At 44.0% G+C, this 20,322-nt stretch overlaps 1 protein-coding gene across 9 annotated transcripts in view; it reads right to left on the bottom strand.

Moving 5' to 3' along the window:
- Nucleotides 1-20,322, bottom strand: part of LOC106613081 (RNA-binding protein Musashi homolog 2) — a 326,713-nt gene that overhangs the window by 95,073 nt on the left and 211,318 nt on the right. For all 9 annotated transcript variants that reach the window (XM_045724688.1, XM_045724689.1, XM_045724690.1 and 6 more), the window contains exon 8: nucleotides 12,235-12,317. In XM_045724688.1, coding sequence (XP_045580644.1) covers nucleotides 12,235-12,317 — 83 coding nt within the window. The remainder of the gene's footprint in view (nucleotides 1-12,234; nucleotides 12,318-20,322) is intronic.

The raw sequence follows: 20,322 nt of genomic DNA, 5'->3' as shown, positions 1-20,322 counted from the left end.
CTCCTGGACAGAGAGAGCTGAGTAAATACACACAGAGAGAGACAGGAAGAATCAATTTAACATGTCACCTAATGGGATTAAATGGGCTGAGGGATATATCTACTATGGAAACACTCATAGAATCATGTCATGTCCCCTCTGCCTTGCCCCTCCTCTGACACACACAAACACTTCCCTCCCTCCCTTGGGTGTTTCTGCCATGTTCTCAGTGTCATCAGAAGAAGTGGTGGTGTTAACAGCCAGAAGGAAGAAAGAGAAGAGAGGGAGAAGGAGAAAATAAGAGTGATTTTATTCACGCCCCGAGCTGCCACTTTCTCCCTCACAGCGGTAGATTATCTCCCAATGATATTGCAGGCCTGAGCCCTGGCATGGCGGAGCCAGCCTTTAAATTGGCCCGCCGACATGCTAGGCACTTATCATACATGCTAATGGGCTAGCGCCGCGGTGGGCTAGCGCAGGGGGTCTCCGGGGGCAGGCAGGGAGAGAAGAGAGGGGCGGCGTGATGGGAATGAGCCAGGGTACATCTGTACTGGCAGGGGGGCTACATGGGGGGCTACATGGGGGCAGCATGGGGGGCATGGGGATTATGGAGAGGGGTCAGCAGTATTGCCTGGACACATGTAGCAGGTCTACAGGTCTAGGGGAGCTGTTAGCTATTGGTGCAGAAAGCACAGAGACACCAGCAGAGAGGAGAGTGAGGTCCTTGCATACCCAAGGCTGAGTTTGGTCAATCAGTGAAACCAAAGCAGTTAAATGTTGACATCTATGAGGACGGTGTAAGAATGGACAGTTAACATACAGCCCACACCGCTAGTCTCACATCCAGTTCAGATCCGTTGAAAGAAAGAATAGGGTATAATTACCTCATTTGTGCATTTAAGAAAGAGCACTGCTACAGTAGACTGCGTTTTCTCTCTACGTTTTCCTGTCTGGGTGGTACCTGAGGGAAGGTTTATCCCAGGCCAGGATCGATCCACTCCTCTACGTGTGTCCAACAGCTGCACGGTCCAACAGCTGCACGGTTCAGTCTGCCTCGACAGGTCTTTAAACACTATCCTGAGTGGCGGGGCAGCTTTATTGCGCGCCCCACACTCCAGTTAAACACCTATATTCTACTATCACAGTAAAGCTCAGTGAGTACTACCGGACAAAGGATATATAAAACATTTGGGGGGTGGGGGGGGGCGGCTTGGTCTTGAATGAAGCGATTTGGAGAGAGTGTGAAAGGGGTGTGAGTGTCAAGGCTAAACAGACTGACACACATTCAGGCAGTCTGTCAAACCTGGGCTGCAGTTTTTGGGCCAGAACTCCAGTCTGTCCATTCTGAAGAGGAATACAAAAAGCCTATTCAGAATTTTCCTTCACTGCTCTATTTGTCCTCTCTTCCTTTTTCAGCCTCGCCACATGTCAGAGCTCTGTCAGGGCTAGGATATTTAAATGTAAAAGTATGAATAATAAAAAATTCCTTATACTAAGCAAACCAAACGGCATAATTTTCTTGTTTTTAAAATGTACACATACCCAGGGGCACACTCCAACACTCAGACATCATTTACAAACAAAGCATTTGTGTTTAGTGAGTCTGCCAGATGAGAGGCAGTAGGGATGACCAGGGATGTTCTCTTGATAAGTGTGTGAATTGAACTATTTTTTGTCCTGGTAAGTATTCAAAATGTAATGAGTACTTTTGGGTGTCAGGGAAAATGTATGGAGTAAAAAGTACATTATTTTCTTTAGGAATGTAGTGAAGTAAAAGTAAAATTTGTAAAAAATATGAATAGTAAAGTGCAGATACCCAAAAAACTACTTAAATCACTGCCCACTTTAATAATGGAACACTAGTCACTTTAATAATGTTTACATATTTTGCATTACTCATCTCATGTGTACAGTTGAAGTCGGAAGTTTACATACACCTTAGCCAAATACATTTAAAATCAGTTTTTCACAATTCCTGACATTTAATCCTAGTAAAAATCCCTGTCTTAGATCAGTTAGGATCACCACTTTATTTTAAGAATGTGAAATGTCAGAATAATAGCAGAAAATTATTTATTTCAGCTTTTATTTCTTTCATCACATTCCCAGTGGGTCAGAAGTTTACATACACTCAATTAGTATTTGGTAGCATTGCCATTCAATTGTTTAACTTGGGTCAAACATTTCAGGTAGCCTTCCACAAGCTTCTTTTTCCTCCAAACATAACAATGGTCATTATGGCAAAACAGTTCTATTTTGGTTTCATCAGACCAGAGGACATTTCTCCAAAAAGTACAATCTTTGTCCCCATGTGCAAACTGTAGTCTGGCTTTTTTATGGTGGTTTTGGAGCAGTGGCTTCTTCCTTGCTGAGCGACCTTTCAGGTTATGTCGATATAGGACTTGTTTAACTGTGGATATAGATACTTTTGTACCCGTTTCCTCCAGCATCTTCACAAGGTCCTTTGCTGTTGTTCTGGGATTGATTTGCACTTTTCGCACCAAAGTACGTTCATCTCTAGGAGACAGAACGTGTCTCCTTCCTGAGCGGTATGACGGCTGCGTGGTCCCATGGTGTTTATACTTGCGTACTATTGTTTGTACAGATGAACGTGGTACCTTCAGGTGTTTGGAAATTGCTCCCAAGGATGAACCAGACTTGTGGAGGTCTGCAATTGTTTTCTGAGGTCTTGGCTGATTTCTTTTGATTTTCCCATGATGCCAAGCAAAGAAGCACTGAGTTTGAAGGTAGGCCTTGAAATACATCCACAGTTACACCTCCAATTGACTCCAATGATGTCAATTAGCCTATCGGAAGCTTCTAAAGCCATGTATGTGTATGCAAACTTCTGACCCACTGGAATTGTGATACAGTGAATTATAAGTGAAATGATCTGTCTGTTAACAATTGTTGGAAAAATGACTTGTGTCATGCACAAAGTAGATGTCCTAACCGACTTGCCAAAACTATAGTTTGTTAACAAGAAATTTGTGGAGTGGTTGAAAAACGAGTTTTAATGACTCCAACCTAAGTGTATGTAAACTTCCGACTTCAACTGTATATACTGTATTCTTTTGTGCTGTATCTTAGTCAATGCTGCTCTGACACTGCTCGTCCAAATATTTATATATTCTTAATTCCATTGCTTTACTTTAGATTTGTGTGTATTGTCGTGAAATTGTTAGATATTACTTGTTAAATATTACTGCACTGTTGGAACTAGAAGCCCAAGCATTTTGCTACACCCGCAATAACATCTGCTAAACACATGTATGTGACCAATACAATTTCATTTGAAGTAGTACTTTAAAGTATTTTTACTTAAGTACTTTACACCACTGCTACCCAGAGTGGGTATCAAACAGGTTCGGCCCAGGGCGGCTGGCACTCAGAGTAGAGCCTCACCCATATACTGGCACTGAGCCACTGATGCCTGGTAACATCATCTCTTGATGCAGAGTCCTGTAAGTCCCAGTCAGAACCACTCACTAGGAGAGGAGAGGAGTCAATGCCTGGGTCATGCCTGATAGCTCCACACAGGAAGTAGAGCTGGAGACTGAGATGGCCCCCTTCCCTCTTAAAAGCTGAGGGTTAAGGGTGCACAGATGGTGGGTTTGTGAAATGGTGGCTGTAAAGCATCTCTTGCACGAGGGCTACGGCCTGGTGGACACTTCCAAGGGTGTGTTACTACTGCCATTTACAACATAATCATTATAATGTTATTGCTGAATATTAGTCAAATACACACGCACACACACGCACGTACATACACGCGCACACAAATGCGCAGGCTGCTAGCAGACGATGCCTCCAAGGTGGCTTTTATCCTTTTGGCAAAGAGAAACTCTGGAAACAGCATCAGAGATTAGAAGAGGGAAGAAAGAGAGGATGCGGGACTCCATCCAACACCGCTTTTTCACACAAAACATTCTTCCGCTTCATCCCACTTTTCATACCTTCTCTCAGTCATTTATTTCCCAGTTGTTCCTCCAACACCTCAGCAACCAGGAAGCCCCACAAACAGAGTACTAATTTGATGGAGACAGGAGCTGGTAATACTGAAGCAGGCCGGGGATGAAAATATTCCTTTTTCTCATCCTTCTCTCTTATTTAACCTCCCCAAAAGATGCAAACAATGCATGCAATTCCCCCAAAGCCCAATTTAATACAGCCAGTCGATGGGCACATGGGGCTTGGCTGAACAATGAGAGCATTTGATGCACTATCATGTGAAAGTCAATATCTGTGCTGTATCTGTGGTTGGACGGCTGCTGTGTTTGTCTGTTTGTCTGTCTGTGGGTCTGTCTGTGGGTCTGGGGGGCTGAGACTGGGTGTCAGGGAACTACTACATCATGTACGACCTGCATTTCATCACCCAGTTGTTTGAGGTTTATAAAGGATTTTAAAGTTTGTAATTTCCACTTGAAAATGTCAGACTTGATTTGCCCTAACTAAACATGCATGAACCCCTATAAAAATGTCCATTAATTATAATCCACACAATAATTTACATTTCCTGTTGCTGCACTTAATGTTGCTGCAGTAATATACTACACGAATGTCCCTCAGTCAACACTACTACTAATACTCTACTCTCCTTCCTTAGTCAACACTGCCACTACCACACTACTCTCTTGGTAGTGTTGACAAATGAGGGAGAGTAGTGTAGTTGCAGTAGTGTTGACTAAGATGAGAGAGTAGTGTAGTAGTGGTAGTATTAACTAAGAAGGAATAGTAGAGTAGTGTAGTAGTGGTAGTGTTGAACTAAGAACGAAGAGTAGTGTAATAGTGGTAGTGTTGAACTAAGCACGAAGAGTAGTGTAGTAGTGGTAGTGTTGACTAAGGAGGGAGAGTAGTGTAGTAGTGGTAGTGGTAGTGTTGACTAAGGAGGGAGAGTAGTGTAGTAGTGGTAGTGGTAGTGTTGACTAAGGAGGGAGATCAGAGTAGTGTAGTAGTGGTAGTGTTGACTAGGGTGGGAGATCAGAGTAGTGTAGTAGTGGTAGTGTTGACTAAGGAGGGAGAACAGAGTAGTGTAGTAGTGGTAGTGTTGACTAAGGAGGGAGAACAGAGTAGTGTAATAGTGGTAGTGTTGACTAAGGAGGGAGATCAGAGTAGTGTAGTAGTGGTAGTGTTGACTAAGGAGGGAGAACAGAGTAGTGTAGTAGTGGTAGTGTTGACTAAGGAGGGAGATCAGAGTAGTGTAGTAGTGGTAGTGTTGACTAAGGAGGGAGAACAGAGTAGTGTAATAGTGGTAGTGTTGACTAAGGAGGGAGAGTAGTCTAGTAGTGGTAGTGTTGACCAAGGAGGGAGATCAGAGTAGTGTAGTAGTGGTAGTGTTGACTAAGGAGGGAGATCAGAGTAGTGTAGTAGTGGTAGTGTTGACTAAGGAGGGAGATCAGACTAGTGTAGTAGTGTTGACTAAGAAGGAAGAGTAGAGTAGTGTAGTAGTGTTGACTAAGAAGGGAGAGTAGTGTAGTAGTGGTACTGTTGACTAAGGAGGGAGAGTAGTGTAGTGTAGTAGTGTTGACTAAGGAGGGAGTTCAGAGTAGTGTAGTAGTGGTAGTGTTGACTAAGGAGGGAGATCAGAGTAGTGTAATAGTGGTAGTGTTGACTAAGGAGGGAGATCAGAGTAGTGTAGTAGTGGTAGTGTTGACTAAGGAGGGAGAGTAGTCTAGTAGTGGTAGTGTTGACCAAGGAGGGAGATCAGAGTAGTGTAGTAGTGGTAGTGTTGACTAAGGAGGGAGATCAGAGTAGTGTAGTAGTGGTAGTGTTGACTAAGGAGGGAGATCAGAGTAGTGTAGTAGTGTTGACTAAGAAGGAAGAGTAGAGTAGTGTAGTAGTGTTGACTAAGAAGGGAGAGTAGTGTAGTAGTAGTACTGTTGACTAAGGAGGGAGAGTAGTGTAGTGTAGTAGTGTTGACTAAGGAGGGAGATCAGAGTAGTGTAGTAGTGGTAGTGTTGACTAAGGAGGGAGAGTAGTCTAGTAGTGGTAGTGTTGACCAAGGAGGGAGATCAGAGTAGTGTAGTCGTGGTAGTGTTGACTAAGGAGGGAGATCAGAGTAGTGTAGTAGTGGTAGTGTTGACTAAGGAGGGAGATCAGAGTAGTGTAGTAGTGTTGACTAAGAAGGAAGAGTAGAGTAGTGTAGTAGTGTTGACTAAGAAGGGAGAGTAGTGTAGTAGTGGTACTGTTGACTAAGGAGGGAGAGTAGTGTTGTGTAGTAGTGTTGACTAAGGAGGGAGATCAGAGTAGTGTAGTAGTGGTAGTGTTGACTAAGGAGGGAGATCAGAGTAGTGTAGTAGTGTTGACTAAGAAGGGAGAGTAGTGTAGTACTGGTAGTGTTGACTAAGAAGGAAGAGTAGTGTAGTAGTGGTACTGTTGACTAAGGAGGGAGAGTAGTGTAGTGTAGTAGTGTTGACTAAGGAGGGAGAGTAGTGTAGTAGTGTTGACTAAGGAGGGAGAGTAGTGTAGTGTAGTAGTGTTGACTAAGGAGGGAGATCAGAGTAGTGTAGTAGTGGTAGTGTTGACTAAGGAGGGAGATCAGAGTAGTGTAGTAGTGTTGACTAAGAAGGAAGAGTAGTGTAGTACTGGTAGTGTTGACTAAGAAGGAAGAGTAGGGTAGTAGTGGTAGTGTTGACTAAGGAGGGAGAGTAGTGTAGTGTAGTAGTGTTGACTAAGGAGGGAGAGTAGTGTAGTAGTGTTGACTAAGGAGGGAGAGTAGTGTAGTAGTGGGACTGTTGACTAAGGAGGGAGAGTAGTGTAGTGTAGTAGTGTTGACTAAGAAGGAAGAGTAGAGTAGTGTAGTAGTGTTGACTAAGGAGGGAGAGTAGTGTAGTAGTGTTGACTAAGGAGGGAGAGTAGTGTAGTAGTGTTGACTAAGGAGGGAGAGTAGTGTAGTAGTGGTAGTGTTGCCTAAGGAAGGAGTAGTTTAACAGTGGTCAAGTTGACTAAGGATGGAGAGTAGAGTAGTAGTGGTAGTGTTGACTAAGCTGGGAGAGTAGTGTAGTAGTGGTAGTGTTGACTAAGGAGGGAGATCAGAGTAGTGTAGTAGTGTTGACTAAGAAGGGAGAGTAGTGTAGTACTGGTAGTGTTAACTAAGAAGGAAGAGTAGGGTAGTAGTGGTACTGTTGACTAAGGAGGGAGATCAGAGTAGTGTAGTAGTGTTGACTAAGGAGGGAGATCAGAGTAGTGTAGTAGTGGTAGTTCTGACTAAGGAGGGAGAGTAGTGTAGTAGTGGTAGTGTTGACTAAGACGAGAGAGTAGTGTAGTAGTGGTACTGTTGACTAAGGGGGGAGAGTAGTGTAGTAGTGGTACTGTTGACTAAGGGGGGAGAGTAGTGTAGTGTAGTAGTGGTAGTGTTGACTAAGGAGGGAGAGTAGTGTAGTAGTGGTAGTGTTGACTAAGGAGGGAGTGTAGTGTAGTAGTGGTAGTGTTGACTTAGGAGGGAGTGTAGTGTAGTAGTGGTAGTGTTGACTAAGGGGGGAGAGTAGTGTAATAGTGGTAGTGTTGACTAAGGAGGGAGAGTAGTGTAATAGTGGTAGTGTTGACTAAGGAGGGAGATCAGAGTAGTGTAGTGTTGACTAAGAAGAGAGAGTAGAGTGGTAGTGGTAGTGTTGACTACAGAAGGAGAGTAGTGTAGAAGTGGTAGTGTTGACTAAGCTGGGAGAGTAGTGTAGAAGTGGTAGTGTTGAGTAAGGAGGGAGAGTAGTGTAGAAGTGGTAGTGTTGAGTAAGGAGGGAGAGTAGTGTAGAAGTGGTAGTGTTGACTAAGCCGGGAGAGTAGTGTAGAACTGTTGACTAATGAGGGAGAGTAGTGTAGAAGTGGTAGTGTTGACTAAGGAGGGAGATCAGAGTAGTGTAATAGTGGTAGTGTTGACTAAGGAGGGAGATCAGAGTAGTGTAATAGTGGTAGTGTTGACTAAGGAGGGAGATCAGAGTAGTGTAGTAGTGGTAGTGTTGACTAAGGAGGGAGATCAGAGTAGTGTAGTAGTGGTAGTGTTGACTAAGGAGGGAGATCAGAGTAGTGTAGTAGTGGTAGTATTGACTAAGGAGGGAGATCAGAGTAGTGTAGTAGTGGTAATGTTGACTAAGGAGGGAGATCAGAGTAGTGTAGTGTTGACTAAGGAGGGAGAGTAGTGTAGTAGTGGTAGTGTTGACTAAGGAGGGAGAGTAGTGTAGTAGTGGTAGTGTTGACTAAGGAGGGAGTTCAGAGTAGTGTAGTAGTGGTAGTGTTGACTACAGAAGGAGAGTAGTGTAGAAGTGGTAGTGTTGACTTAGCCGGGAGAGTAGTGTAGAAGTGGTAGTGTTGACTAAGGAGGGAGAGTAGTGTAGTGTAATAGTGGTAGTGTTGACTAAGGAGGGAGATCAGAGTAGTGTAGTAGTGGTAGTGTTGACTAAGGAGGGAGATCAGAGTAGTGTAATAGTGGTAGTGTTGAGTAAGGAGGGAGATCAGAATAGTGTAATAGTGGTAGTGTTGACTAAGGAGGGAGATCAGAGTAGTGTAGTAGTGGTAGTGTTGACTAAGGAGGGAGATCAGAGTAGTGTAGTAGTGGTAGTGTTGACTAAGGAGGGAGATCAGAGTAGTGTAGTAGTGGTAGTATTGACTAAGGAGGGAGATCAGAGTAGTGTAGAAGTGGTAGTGTTGACTAAGGAGGGAGATCAGAGTAGTGTAGAAATGGTAGTATTGACTAAGGAGGGAGATCAGACTAGTGTAATAGTGGTAGTGTTGACTAAAGAGGGAGATCAGAGTAGTGTAGTAGTGGTAGTGTTGACTAAGGAGGGAGATCAGAGTAGTGTAGTAGTGGTAGTGTTGACTAAGGAGGGAGATCAGAGTAGTGTAGTAGTGGTAGTATTGACTAAGGAGGGAGATCAGAGTAGTGTAGTAGTGGTAGTGTTGACTAAGGAGGGAGATCAGAGTAGTGTAGTAGTGGTAGTGTTGACTAAGGAGGGAGATCAGAGTAGTGTAGTAGTGGTAGTGTTGACTAAGGAGGGAGATCAGAGTAGTGTAGTAGTGGTAGTGTTGACTAAGGAGGGAGATCAGAGTAGTGTAGAAGTGATAGTATTGACTAAGGAGGGAGATCAGAGTAGTGTAGTAGTGGTAGTGTTGACTAAGGAGGGAGATCAGAGTAGTGTAGTGTTGACTAAGGAGGGAGAGTAGTGTAGTAGTGGTAGTGTTGACTAAGGAGGGAGAGTAGTGTAGTAGTGGTAGTGTTGACTAAGGAGGGAGTTCAGAGTAGTGTAGTAGTGGTAGTGTTGACTACAGAAGGAGAGTAGTGTAGAAGTGGTAGTGTTGACTTAGCCGGGAGAGTAGTGTAGAAGTGGTAGTGTTGACTAAGGAGGGAGAGTAGTGTAGTGTAATAGTGGTAGTGTTGACTAAGGAGGGAGATCAGAGTAGTGTAGTAGTGGTAGTGTTGACTAAGGAGGGAGATCAGAGTAGTGTAATAGTGGTAGTGTTGACTAAGGAGGGAGATCAGAGTAGTGTAATAGTGGTAGTGTTGACTAAGGAGGGAGATCAGAGTAGTGTAGTAGTGGTAGTGTTGACTAAGGAGGGAGATCAGAGAAGTGTAGTAGTGGTAGTGTTAACCAAGGAGGGAGATCAGAGTAGTGTAGAAATGGTAGTATTGACTAAGGAGGGAGATCAGAGTAGTGTAATAGTGGTAGTGTTGACTAAAGAGGGAGATCAGAGTAGTGTAGTAGTGGTAGTGTTGACTAAGGAGGGAGATCAGAGTAGTGTAGTAGTGGTAGTGTTGACTAAGGAGGGAGATCAGAGTAGTGTAGTAGTGGTAGTATTGACTAAGGAGGGAGATCAGAGTAGTGTAGTAGTGGTAGTGTTGACTAAGGAGGGAGATCAGAGTAGTGTAGTGTTGACTAAGGAGGGAGAGTAGTGTAGTAGTGGTAGTGTTGACTAAGGAGGGAGAGTAGTGTAGTAGTGGTAGTGTTGACTAAGGAGGGAGTTCAGAGTAGTGTAGTAGTGGTAGTGTTGACTACAGAAGGAGAGTAGTGTAGAAGTGGTAGTGTTGACTTAGCCGGGAGAGTAGTGTAGAAGTGGTAGTGTTGACTAAGGAGGGAGAGTAGTGTAGTGTAATAGTGGTAGTGTTGACTAAGGAGGGAGATCAGAGTAGTGTAGTAGTGGTAGTGTTGACTAAGGAGGGAGATCAGAGTAGTGTAATAGTGGTAGTGTTGACTAAGGAGGGAGATCAGAGTAGTGTAATAGTGGTAGTGTTGACTAAGGAGGGAGATCAGAGTAGTGTAGTAGTGGTAGTGTTGACTAAGGAGGGAGATCAGAGAAGTGTAGTAGTGGTAGTGTTAACCAAGGAGGGAGATCAGAGTAGTGTAGAAATGGTAGTATTGACTAAGGAGGGAGATCAGAGTAGTGTAATAGTGGTAGTGTTGACTAAAGAGGGAGATCAGAGTAGTGTAGTAGTGGTAGTGTTGACTAAGGAGGGAGATCAGAGTAGTGTAGTAGTGGTAGTGTTGACTAAGGAGGGAGATCAGAGTAGTGTAGTAGTGGTAGTATTGACTAAGGAGGGAGATCAGAGTAGTGTAGTAGTGGTAGTGTTGACTAAGGAGGGAGATCAGAGTAGTGTAGTGTTGACTAAGGAGGGAGAGTAGTGTAGTAGTGGTAGTGTTGACTAAGGAGGGAGAGTAGTGTAGTAGTGGTAGTGTTGACTAAGGAGGGAGTTCAGAGTAGTGTAGTAGTGGTAGTGTTGACTACAGAAGGAGAGTAGTGTAGAAGTGGTAGTGTTGACTTAGCCGGGAGAGTAGTGTAGAAGTGGTAGTGTTGACTAAGGAGGGAGAGTAGTGTAGAAGTGGTAGTGTTGACTAAGGAGGGAGAGTAGTGTAGTAGTGGTAGTGTTGACTAGGGTGGGAGATCAGAGTAGTGTAGTAGTGGTAGTGTTGACTAAGGAGGGAGATCAGAGTAGTGTAGTAGTGGTAGTGTTGACTAAGGAGGGAGATCAGAGTAGTGTAGAAGTGATAGTATTGACTAAGGAGGAAGATCAGAGTAGTGTAGTAGTGGTAGTGTTGACTAAGGAGGGAGATCAGAGTAGTGTAGAAGTGATAGTATTGACTAAGGAGGGAGATCAGAGTAGTGTAGTAGTGGTAGTGTTGACTAAGGAGGGAGAGTAGTGTAGTAGTGGTAGTGTTGACTAAGGAGGGAGATCAGAGTAGTGTAGTAGTGGTAGTGTTGGCTAAGGAGGGAGATCAGAGTAGTGTAGTAGTGGTAGTGTTGACCAAGGAGGGAGATCAGAGTAGTGTAATAGTGGTAGTGTTGGCTAAGGAGGGAGAACAGAGTAGTGTAGTAGTGGTAGTGTTGACCAAGGAGGGAGATCAGAGTAGTGTAGTAGTGGTAGTGTTGACTAAGGAGGGAGTTCAGAGTAGTGTAGTAGTGGTAGTGTTGGCTAAGGAGGGAGATCAGAGTAGTGTAGTAGTGGTAGTGTTGACCAAGGAGGGAGATCAGAGTAGTGTAATAGTGGTAGTGTTGACTAAGGAGGGAGAACAGAGTAGTGTAGAAGTGGTCATGTTGACAGTGCGAGGCAGGCCAGGATATGGAGTCATGCAGGGTCTGATATGCTCCCCCTACGCTGCTATACTGCACTGTCTGAGCCACAGCAGGCTGCATGAGTGGCAAGCAACTAGCGCAGGCTAACGCTACACCAAGGCTTCACCACAACCACCCTCCTCCTCTCTGCACACCATTGCCTCGCCATCCTGGGCCTCAGCCAGCCTGCTCACAGCCTACCCCCACCACCACCTGGTCAACAGGCCATTAACCTTGACCCGAGACCAATCTACTGGAAACACACTGCCACTACTGAAGATTAACAATAAACATCAACACCAGGTCTGGCATTGAAACAGCCTGGACTGATAGGTTTAATGTTGTTATTTTTCAATAATACCACCAGCTTTCACCGACATGGATACCTGTTCCAGCCTGATTTGCAGGGTGGTTTTGCGTGAGGTAGGGACAGGTTGTTTTGCCCTTCTGCCAGGAACGACTCACAAACACAATTTCATGGTGTGTGGTCATCGGTGCACAGTGCACACCACTGACTCCATATCCCTAAAAACCTGTGTGTGTGTGTGTGTGTGTGTGTGTGTGTGTGTGTGTGTGTGTGTGTGTGTGTGTGTGTGTGTGTGTGTGTGTGTGTGTGTGTGTGTGTGTCTGCCATCGTTCCTGCTGTGCTAAAGAGAAAATCAAATATTAATCCAGCCAGCAACGCACCGTCCCCCGTTTTGAAAAGTGAGAGCCACTCACCATTTTATTATTGATTTCATGAAAGTGGATCTCGCATACTTTCTCCACAACATCCTCAACCTCGAAAGTAACAAAGCCGAAACCTGCAGGGAGGACAGAGAGGTAGAGAGAATGACAGGAAGAGGGGGACAGACAGAGAAAGAGAGTGAGTGAAAAGGCAGAGAAAAATAAAGCATTGGTTATAGTCAAAATTCATAGAACAACTTGAATTTGCAAGACAGGCAACATATGAAGATGTGTCCCCTAAATTTAGCTAAACCCTGTGTTATCAGGACCAAATAAAGATGCAGTTATAGATCTGGAACAGCCGTACAGCTATGTGCAATAAAAATGATACAGTTCTCATTATTAGAATAACTATATTCCTGCTTCACAGACAGAAGAGAAGGGAAATGCCACAAAACTCATTAAAGGAAGTTCATGGACCCTGGCCTAGCCCGTGAATTTCATTACAGATATTCTCTGCTCCTTCATTGATATTTCACTGTAAAACACATTCTAGTTTGATGGTAATGTCAGACCATATCATATTATTGATACACAGAACATTATATAATAATAATCCAAGATGGCATAGCAGTCAGACGTCTTTGTCTTTGTATATATCTTTTTACATCTTTTTCTTCACATATCTTTAAAAAATATTTTCTTAAACTTCAACTTCTAAATACTCTCCTGCAACCCGCCTCACCCAATGTGGCGTGGATCTGTTTTTTCTTCTAAAGTATTTCTATTTACTTCGGATCTGGAATCCCTCAACTGAAGCTAGCCAGCTAACTACCTACCAGCTATCAGTCAGCAAACCAGTCATCAGCTAACCTTTAGCTCGGAAAGCTCTCGCCAGTTCGAACAACGTGACTCAAACCAGAGCATAACGGACCTATTATTATTTGTATTTTTTCCCCCCATATCCCCGGATTCCTACCGCAAACTCTGAACATTTTCATCTGGATCTTCGCAATTAGCTAACTGCAATCCCGGGTGACTACTCCTGGCTAGCGTTTCCATCCCAGAGCAAGCACCAATTAGCCTGAAGCTAGCCCGGCCAGGGCTCCTGTGCTACCACCGAAGCCCACTCCTGGGCTACAATATCCGGACCCCTTCTACTGCCGGTACGGGGCACGGAACCCCGCCGATCCTCTACGACTGGAATACCGACATAATCTGCCCAAGGATTCCAACAGGCCCCTTAGCCGCAACGTCCACTGAAGGCCCATTCTGCGGCCTACTAGCTACCTAGAGCTACTTGGAACCCTACTAATTCCACGACTGGTCTATCGACGTCACCGCACAAAGAGGCAAAAACAGACTTACCCCTATCGCGACGTCCCCCAAAGGCTAACTTGCTAGCACCAGTCTGTTAACTGCTAGCTTGCTTGCCCCGGTCTGCTAACTGCTAGCTTGCCTGCCCCGGTCTGCTAACTGCTAGCCCCGGTCTGCCAACTGCTAGCTTGCCAGCCCCGGTCTGCTAACTGCTAGCTTGTTTAGCCCCGGCCTACTAACTGTTAGCATCGGCCTGCTAACTGTCTGAATCGCCATGTCCCCAGTCAGCCCAACCACTCACTGGACCCATATGTTCACTTGGCTACGCATGCCTCTCTCTAATATCAATATGCCTTGTCCATTACTGTCCTGGTTAGTGATTACTGTCTTATTTCACTGTAGAGCCTCTAGCCCTGGTCAATATTAATTTGTAAGTCACTCTGGATAAGAGCGTCTGCTAAATGACGTAAATGTAAAATGTAAATGTAATATGCCTTAACCAACCATGTTGTTCCACCTCCTACATATGCGATGACATCACCTGGTTTAAACGTCTCTAGAGACTATATCTCTCTCATCATTACTCAATGCCTAGGTTTACCTCCAATGTACTGACATCCTACCTTACCTTTGTCTGTACACTATGCCTTGAATCTATGCTATCGTGCCCAGAAACCTGCTCCTTTTACTCTCTGTTCCGAACGTGCTAGACAGCCAGTTCGTATAGCCTTTAGCCGTACCCTTATCCTACTTCTCCTCTGGTGATGTGGAGGTTAATCCAGGTCCTGCAGTGCCTAGCTCCACTCCCACTCCCCAGGTGCTCTCATTTGTTGACTTCTGTAACCGTAAAAGCCTTGGTTTCATGCATGTTAACATTAGAAGCCTACTCCCTAAGTTTGTTTTACTCACTGCTTTAGCACACTCTGCCAACCCGGATGTCTTAGCTGTGTCTGAATCCTGGCTTAGGAAAACCACCAAAACCCCTGAAATCTCCATCGCTAACTATAACATTTTCCGCCAAGATAGAACTGCCAAAGGGGGCGGTGTTGCAATCTACTGCAAAGATAGCCTGCAGAGTTCTGTATTACTATCCAAGTCTGTACCCAAACAATTCGAGTTTCTGCTTCTAAAAATTCACCTTTCCAGAAACAAGTCTCTCACTGTTGCCGCTTGCTATAGACCTCCCTCTGCCCCCAGCTGTGCCCTCGATACCATATGTGAATTTATTGCCCCCCATCTATCTTCTGAGCTCGTGCTGCTAGGTGACCTAAACTGGGACATGCTTAACACCCCAGCCATCCTACAATCTAAACTTGATGCCCTCAATCTCACACAAATGATCAATTAACCTACCAGGTACAACCCCAAATCCGTAAACACGGGCACTCTCATAGATGTCATCCTAACTAACTCGCCCTCCAAATATACCTCTGCTGTTTTCAATCAAGATCTCAGCGATCACTGCCTCATTGCCTGCATCCGTAATGGGTCTGTGACCAAACGACCAACCCTCATCACTGTCAAACGCTCCCTAAAACACTTCTGCGAGCAGGCCTTTCTAATCGACCTGGCCGGGGTATCCTGGAATGACACTGACCTCATCCCGTCAGTAGATGATGCCTGGCTATTCTTTAAAAGTGCCTTCCTCACCATCTTAAATAAGCATGCCCCACTCAAAAAATGTAGAACTAGGAATATATATAGTCCTTGGTTCACTCCAGACCTGTCTGCCCTTGACCAGCACAAAAACATCCTGTGGCATTCTGGGAAGTTAGGAACAAATATACACAGGCAGTTAGAAAAGCTAAGGCTAGCTTTTTCAAACAGAAATGTGCATCCTGTAGTATTAACTCAAAAGAGTTCTGGGACACTGTAAAGTCCATGGAGAATAAGAGCACCTCCTCCCAGCTGCCCACTGCTCTGAGGCTAGGAAACACTGTTACCACCGATAAATCCACTATAATTGAGAATTTCAATAAGCATTTCTCTACGGCTGGCCATGCTTTCCACCAGGCTACCCCTACCCCGGTCAACTGCCCGGCACCCTCCACAGCAACGCGCCAATGCCCCCACCATTTCTCCTTCACCCAAATCCAGACAGCTGATGTTCTGAAAGAGCTGCAAAATCTGGACCCATACAAATCAGCCGGGCTAGACAATCTGGACCCTCTCTTTCTAAAATGATCTGCAAAATTGTTTCAACCCCTATTACTAGCCTGTTCAACCTCTCTTTCGTATTGTCTGAGATTCCCAAAGATTGGAAAGTTGCCGCGGTCATCCCCCTCTTCAACGGGGGTGACACTCTAGACCCAAACTGCTACAGACCTATATCTATCCTACCCTGTCTTTCTAAGTTCTTCGAAAGCCAAGTTAACAAACAGATTACCGACCATTTCGAATCCCACCGTACCTTCTCCGCTATGCAATCTGGTTTTAGAGCTGGTCATGGTTCAGCCACGCTCAAGGTCCTAAACGACATCATAACCGCCATCGATAAGAGACATTATTGTGCAGCCGTATTCATCGACCTGGCCAAGGCTTTCGACTCTGTCAATCACCGCATTCTTATTGGCAGACTCGACAGCCTTGGTTTTTCAAATGATTGCCTCGCCTGGTTTACCAACTACTTCTCTGATAGAGTTCAGTGTGTCAAATCGGAGGGCCTGTTGTCCGGACCTCTGGCAGTCTCTATGGGTGTGCCACAGGGTTCAATTCTCGGGCCGACTCTCTTCTCTGTATACATCAATGATGTTGCTCTTGCTGCTGGTGATTCTCTGATCCACCTCTATGCAGACGCACCATTCTATATACTTCTGGCCCCTCCAAACGAGCTTCAATGCCAACTCTCCTTCCGTGGCCTCCAACTGCTCTTAAACGCAAGTAAAACTAAATGCATGCTATTCAATCGATCACTGCCCGCACCTGCTCGCCCGTCCAGTATCACTACTCTGGACGGCTCTGACTTTGAATATGCGGACAACTACAAATACCTGGGTGTCTGGTTAGACTGTAAACTCTCCTTCCAGACTCACATTAAGCATCTCCAATCCAAAATTAAATCTAGAATCGACTTCCTATATCGCAACAAAGCATCCTTCACTCATGCTGCCAAACATACCCTCGTAAAACTGACCATCCTACCGATCCTCGACTTCGTTGATGTCATCTATAAAATAGCCTCCAACACTCCACTCAACAAACTGGATGCAGTCTATCACAGTGCCATCCGTTTTGTCACCAAAGCCCCATACACTACCCACCATTGCGACCTGTACGCTCTTGTTGGTTGGCCCTCGCTTCATACTCGTCGCCAAACCCACTGGCTACAGGTTATCTACAAGTCTCTGCTAGGTAAAGCCCCGCCTTATCTCAGCTCACTGGTCACCATAGCAGCACCCACTCGTAGCACGCGCTCCAGCAGGTATATCTCACTGGTCACCCCCAAAGCCAATTCCTCCTTTGGTCGTCTTTCCTTCCAGTTCTCTGCTGCCAATGACTGGAACAAACTGCAAAAATCTCTGAAGCTGGAGACTCATATCTCCCTTACTAGCTTTAAGCACCAGCTGTCAGAGCAGCCCACAGATCACTGCACCTGTACATAGCCCATCTGTAAACAGTCCATCTATCTACCTACCTCATCCCCATACTTTATTTATTTATTTATCTTGCTCCTTTGCACCCCAGTATCTCTACTTGCACATTCATCTTCTGCACATCTACCATTCCAGTGTTTAATTGCTATATTGTAATTACTTCGCCACCATGGCCTATTTATTGCCTTAACTTACCTCATTTGCACTCACTGTGTATAGACTTTTTGTTTTCTTTTGTTCTACTGTATTATTGACTGTATGTTTTGTTTATTCCATGTGTAACTCTGTGTTGTTGTATGTGTCAAATTGCTATGCTTTATCTTGGCCAGGTCGCAGTTGCAAATGACAACTTGTTCTCAACCGGCCTACCTGGTTAAATAAAGGTGAAAAAAATGTAAATATAAAAAATATCAATCTCTCAAATCAGCAACAAACACTAATTGATAACTAATAGAGGGTAATCTAGTGACTCATGGCTTGACTGGATTATCTAATTCTTAACTAATAGTGGCAGGCAGGTAGCCTAGCGGCAAGACAGCAACCGGACACGAAAAATCTGACAGGAAGTTAGCTGGCATCAGGGTCAGGGGCGGAGCCAGAGGGGTGTCTGGGGCGCCACCCCCAAAATTTCATTTGCTACTGGCAGTTTGATGCTGTTTGACATCTCATTTCACCTCTTTGAAAGAAGCATTTATTTTGACGTTCGGCTGCACATTTTTCAAATCGAGGACGAGGAAGAGAAAATATTAACGTTGGTTGGGAGATACAGAAGAATAAGTAGAACATACAGAAGAAGAAGAGAGAATATTTTGTGATTGGCGAAAGCATCATATTTGAAGTAAGTAAGTTTTAAGGTTTAGCATCGGATTTAAGTTTCCTGAACAACTTTTATGAAAGTTGAGTCGCTATGTGTAAGTTAACGTTAGACCTTTGGCTCCATTAACAGACAGTTAATCAGATTAGAGAGATCAGTTCCCAATTTAGCCTAACATTATGTTTACATCTGTGCTAGTAGTACACACATATACAGTGCAGTGTCGTAAGTTACAGTATACGAATGTTTAGCTAATGTGGGGTAACTAGTAGACTACAGCTGTCAGTGTTCAGCAAGTTAACATTCTGCCATTTGAAATCCATTAACTCAGTTAGATTTTCGTACGTGAACTCAAAATGAACAATTGTTATTATCAATCTTTTAACGTTACTCAAAAGATTACCACAATTTGCAGATAGCCTATTTGCTATCGTAAAGGTGCAATAAATGATAACTAGCTAAGTTACTTACTGCAGAGTAGGGCTAGACATGATCTAACTAGTAACTTAGGCTGGTAGTTGATTTTAAGGTACAGTTATGATAATGGGGATTTGTAATTAAGATTGAGATTGGACTAAAATGTGGGTAATTGGATGCTTATTTGTAACCAATTTTTTAAATTTTGCATAAGGTAAATTAAACATGAAAAAAGGGAGAGATATCAGACTTCTGTTCCAAAAGGACCCAATGGTAGGCCAGGCCTATACTTTAAACTACACATTTTAGTTAGCAGCTGTTAGTATTTAATCTTGTGGATCCCTTAATTATACATTTCCATAGAGATATAACACATTATTTAACGTGTATTTCAGACATTTCAAGATCCAGAGAAGACGGTCCTGTACAGCCGTGTTTGAAAACGTTTCTCAGAACTCAGCGTAGTACTAGGAAAAGGGCTTTCAACAGCTCCTGCTATAAGGACAATTCATGGCTTGAATATTCTGTATGTCAAGATTCAACTTATTGTTTCGCCTGTAGGCATTTTTCTCTGCCCAATACACCTGAATCTGCCTTCACATCACAGTCAGGTTTTTGTAACTGGAAAAAGGCATGGTTTAAAGATTCTGGGTTTAAGCTCCATTCAAAGGCAGAGCATCATATCAATGCTATGTATGCTTGGAATCAGCATAAAAGGGCTATTGACAGCAACTCATCAATGTTAGATGTCATAAATGAAGACCGGAAAAAGAAAGTGGAGGAAAATTGTACTTACATTAAAACAATTGCAGATGTGCTCCTATTAACTGCCACTCAAAATAAAGTGCAGCAAGGTCATTGAGAGACTGATGACTCTCACAACAAGGGTCATTTTTTGACAATCTTAGAAGAAATAGCAAAGCATGACCCTCTCATAGAGAAAAGGATGAATGCATGTGGCAACGCTAAGTACACAAGCCACCAAATCCAGAAGGAAGTTCTTGAGGGCTGAGATGAAATGGTACAAAGTGAAGTAATAAGACAAGTACAGGAAAGTGAAGTGTTTAGTGTAATTGCAGATGAAACCAAAGATTTAAAGAAAAAATAACAAATGTCTTTAGTTGTGAAGTACTATTACAATGGGGCCCTCCACGAAAGCTTTTTACACTTTCAGTCAGCTGAAAGCTTAGATGCAGCAGGTCTCACAAAAATGATAATTGATTGCCTTGAAAAACATGGTCTGGACTACAGAAATAATCTTGTGGGGCAAGGCTATGGTGCATCCGTCATGAGCGGAAAGCATTCTGGTGTGTCTGCACGAATTAAAAACAGTGCAAGATTTGCATTTTATGTGCACTGTAATGCACATTGTTTGAATTTGATTCTTGTCGATGCTGTAAAATCAGTGCCTGAGGCAGTTAACTTTTTTGTTCTCCTGCAGCTTTATAACTTTGCATCTGGCTCGTACGTTCATCTCAAGTGGCTTGCAGTTCAGAAAGAGCTGTATCCACAGCAGCAGCCCAGGGATCTACAGAGACTTACGGATGTAAGGTGGGCATGCAGATACACGGCATGCTGTAATCTGAGGGACAGGCTTCCAACAGTTCTGAGAGTGCTACAGGATATCACACTTGAAAATAGTGGTGATAGATCAGTGGAGGCAAGGGGCCTTCTTTCTCAGATAGATTTACATTTCATTGGGCTTTGGTTGCCTTCTGTAAAGAGCTTGGAGATGCCAAATGTCTTTCTGACATGCTCCAGTCAAGCTCTCTTGACCTAGCAAGCGCTGTGGATCTAGTAGATGCCCTTACAGACACATTACAGGATTACAGAAGTGAGGGTTACTTTGGAGAACTATGGAAAGAGGTTGAAGAGATTGCAGAGCACTGCAAAATAAGTGTACAAACAGTGTGTAAAAGACAGCCTAAAACAAGCTTAAGATTTAACAACTCATTGATGATGAGCACTGTAGGACAGAAAAATAGTGACCAAAGTGATGGT

The sequence above is a fragment of the Salmo salar genome, chromosome ssa09 (assembly GCF_905237065.1).
Source record: "Salmo salar chromosome ssa09, Ssal_v3.1, whole genome shotgun sequence".
Classification (NCBI taxonomy): domain Eukaryota; kingdom Metazoa; phylum Chordata; class Actinopteri; order Salmoniformes; family Salmonidae; genus Salmo; species Salmo salar.
This window is presented reverse-complemented; position numbering and strand designations above follow the sequence as displayed.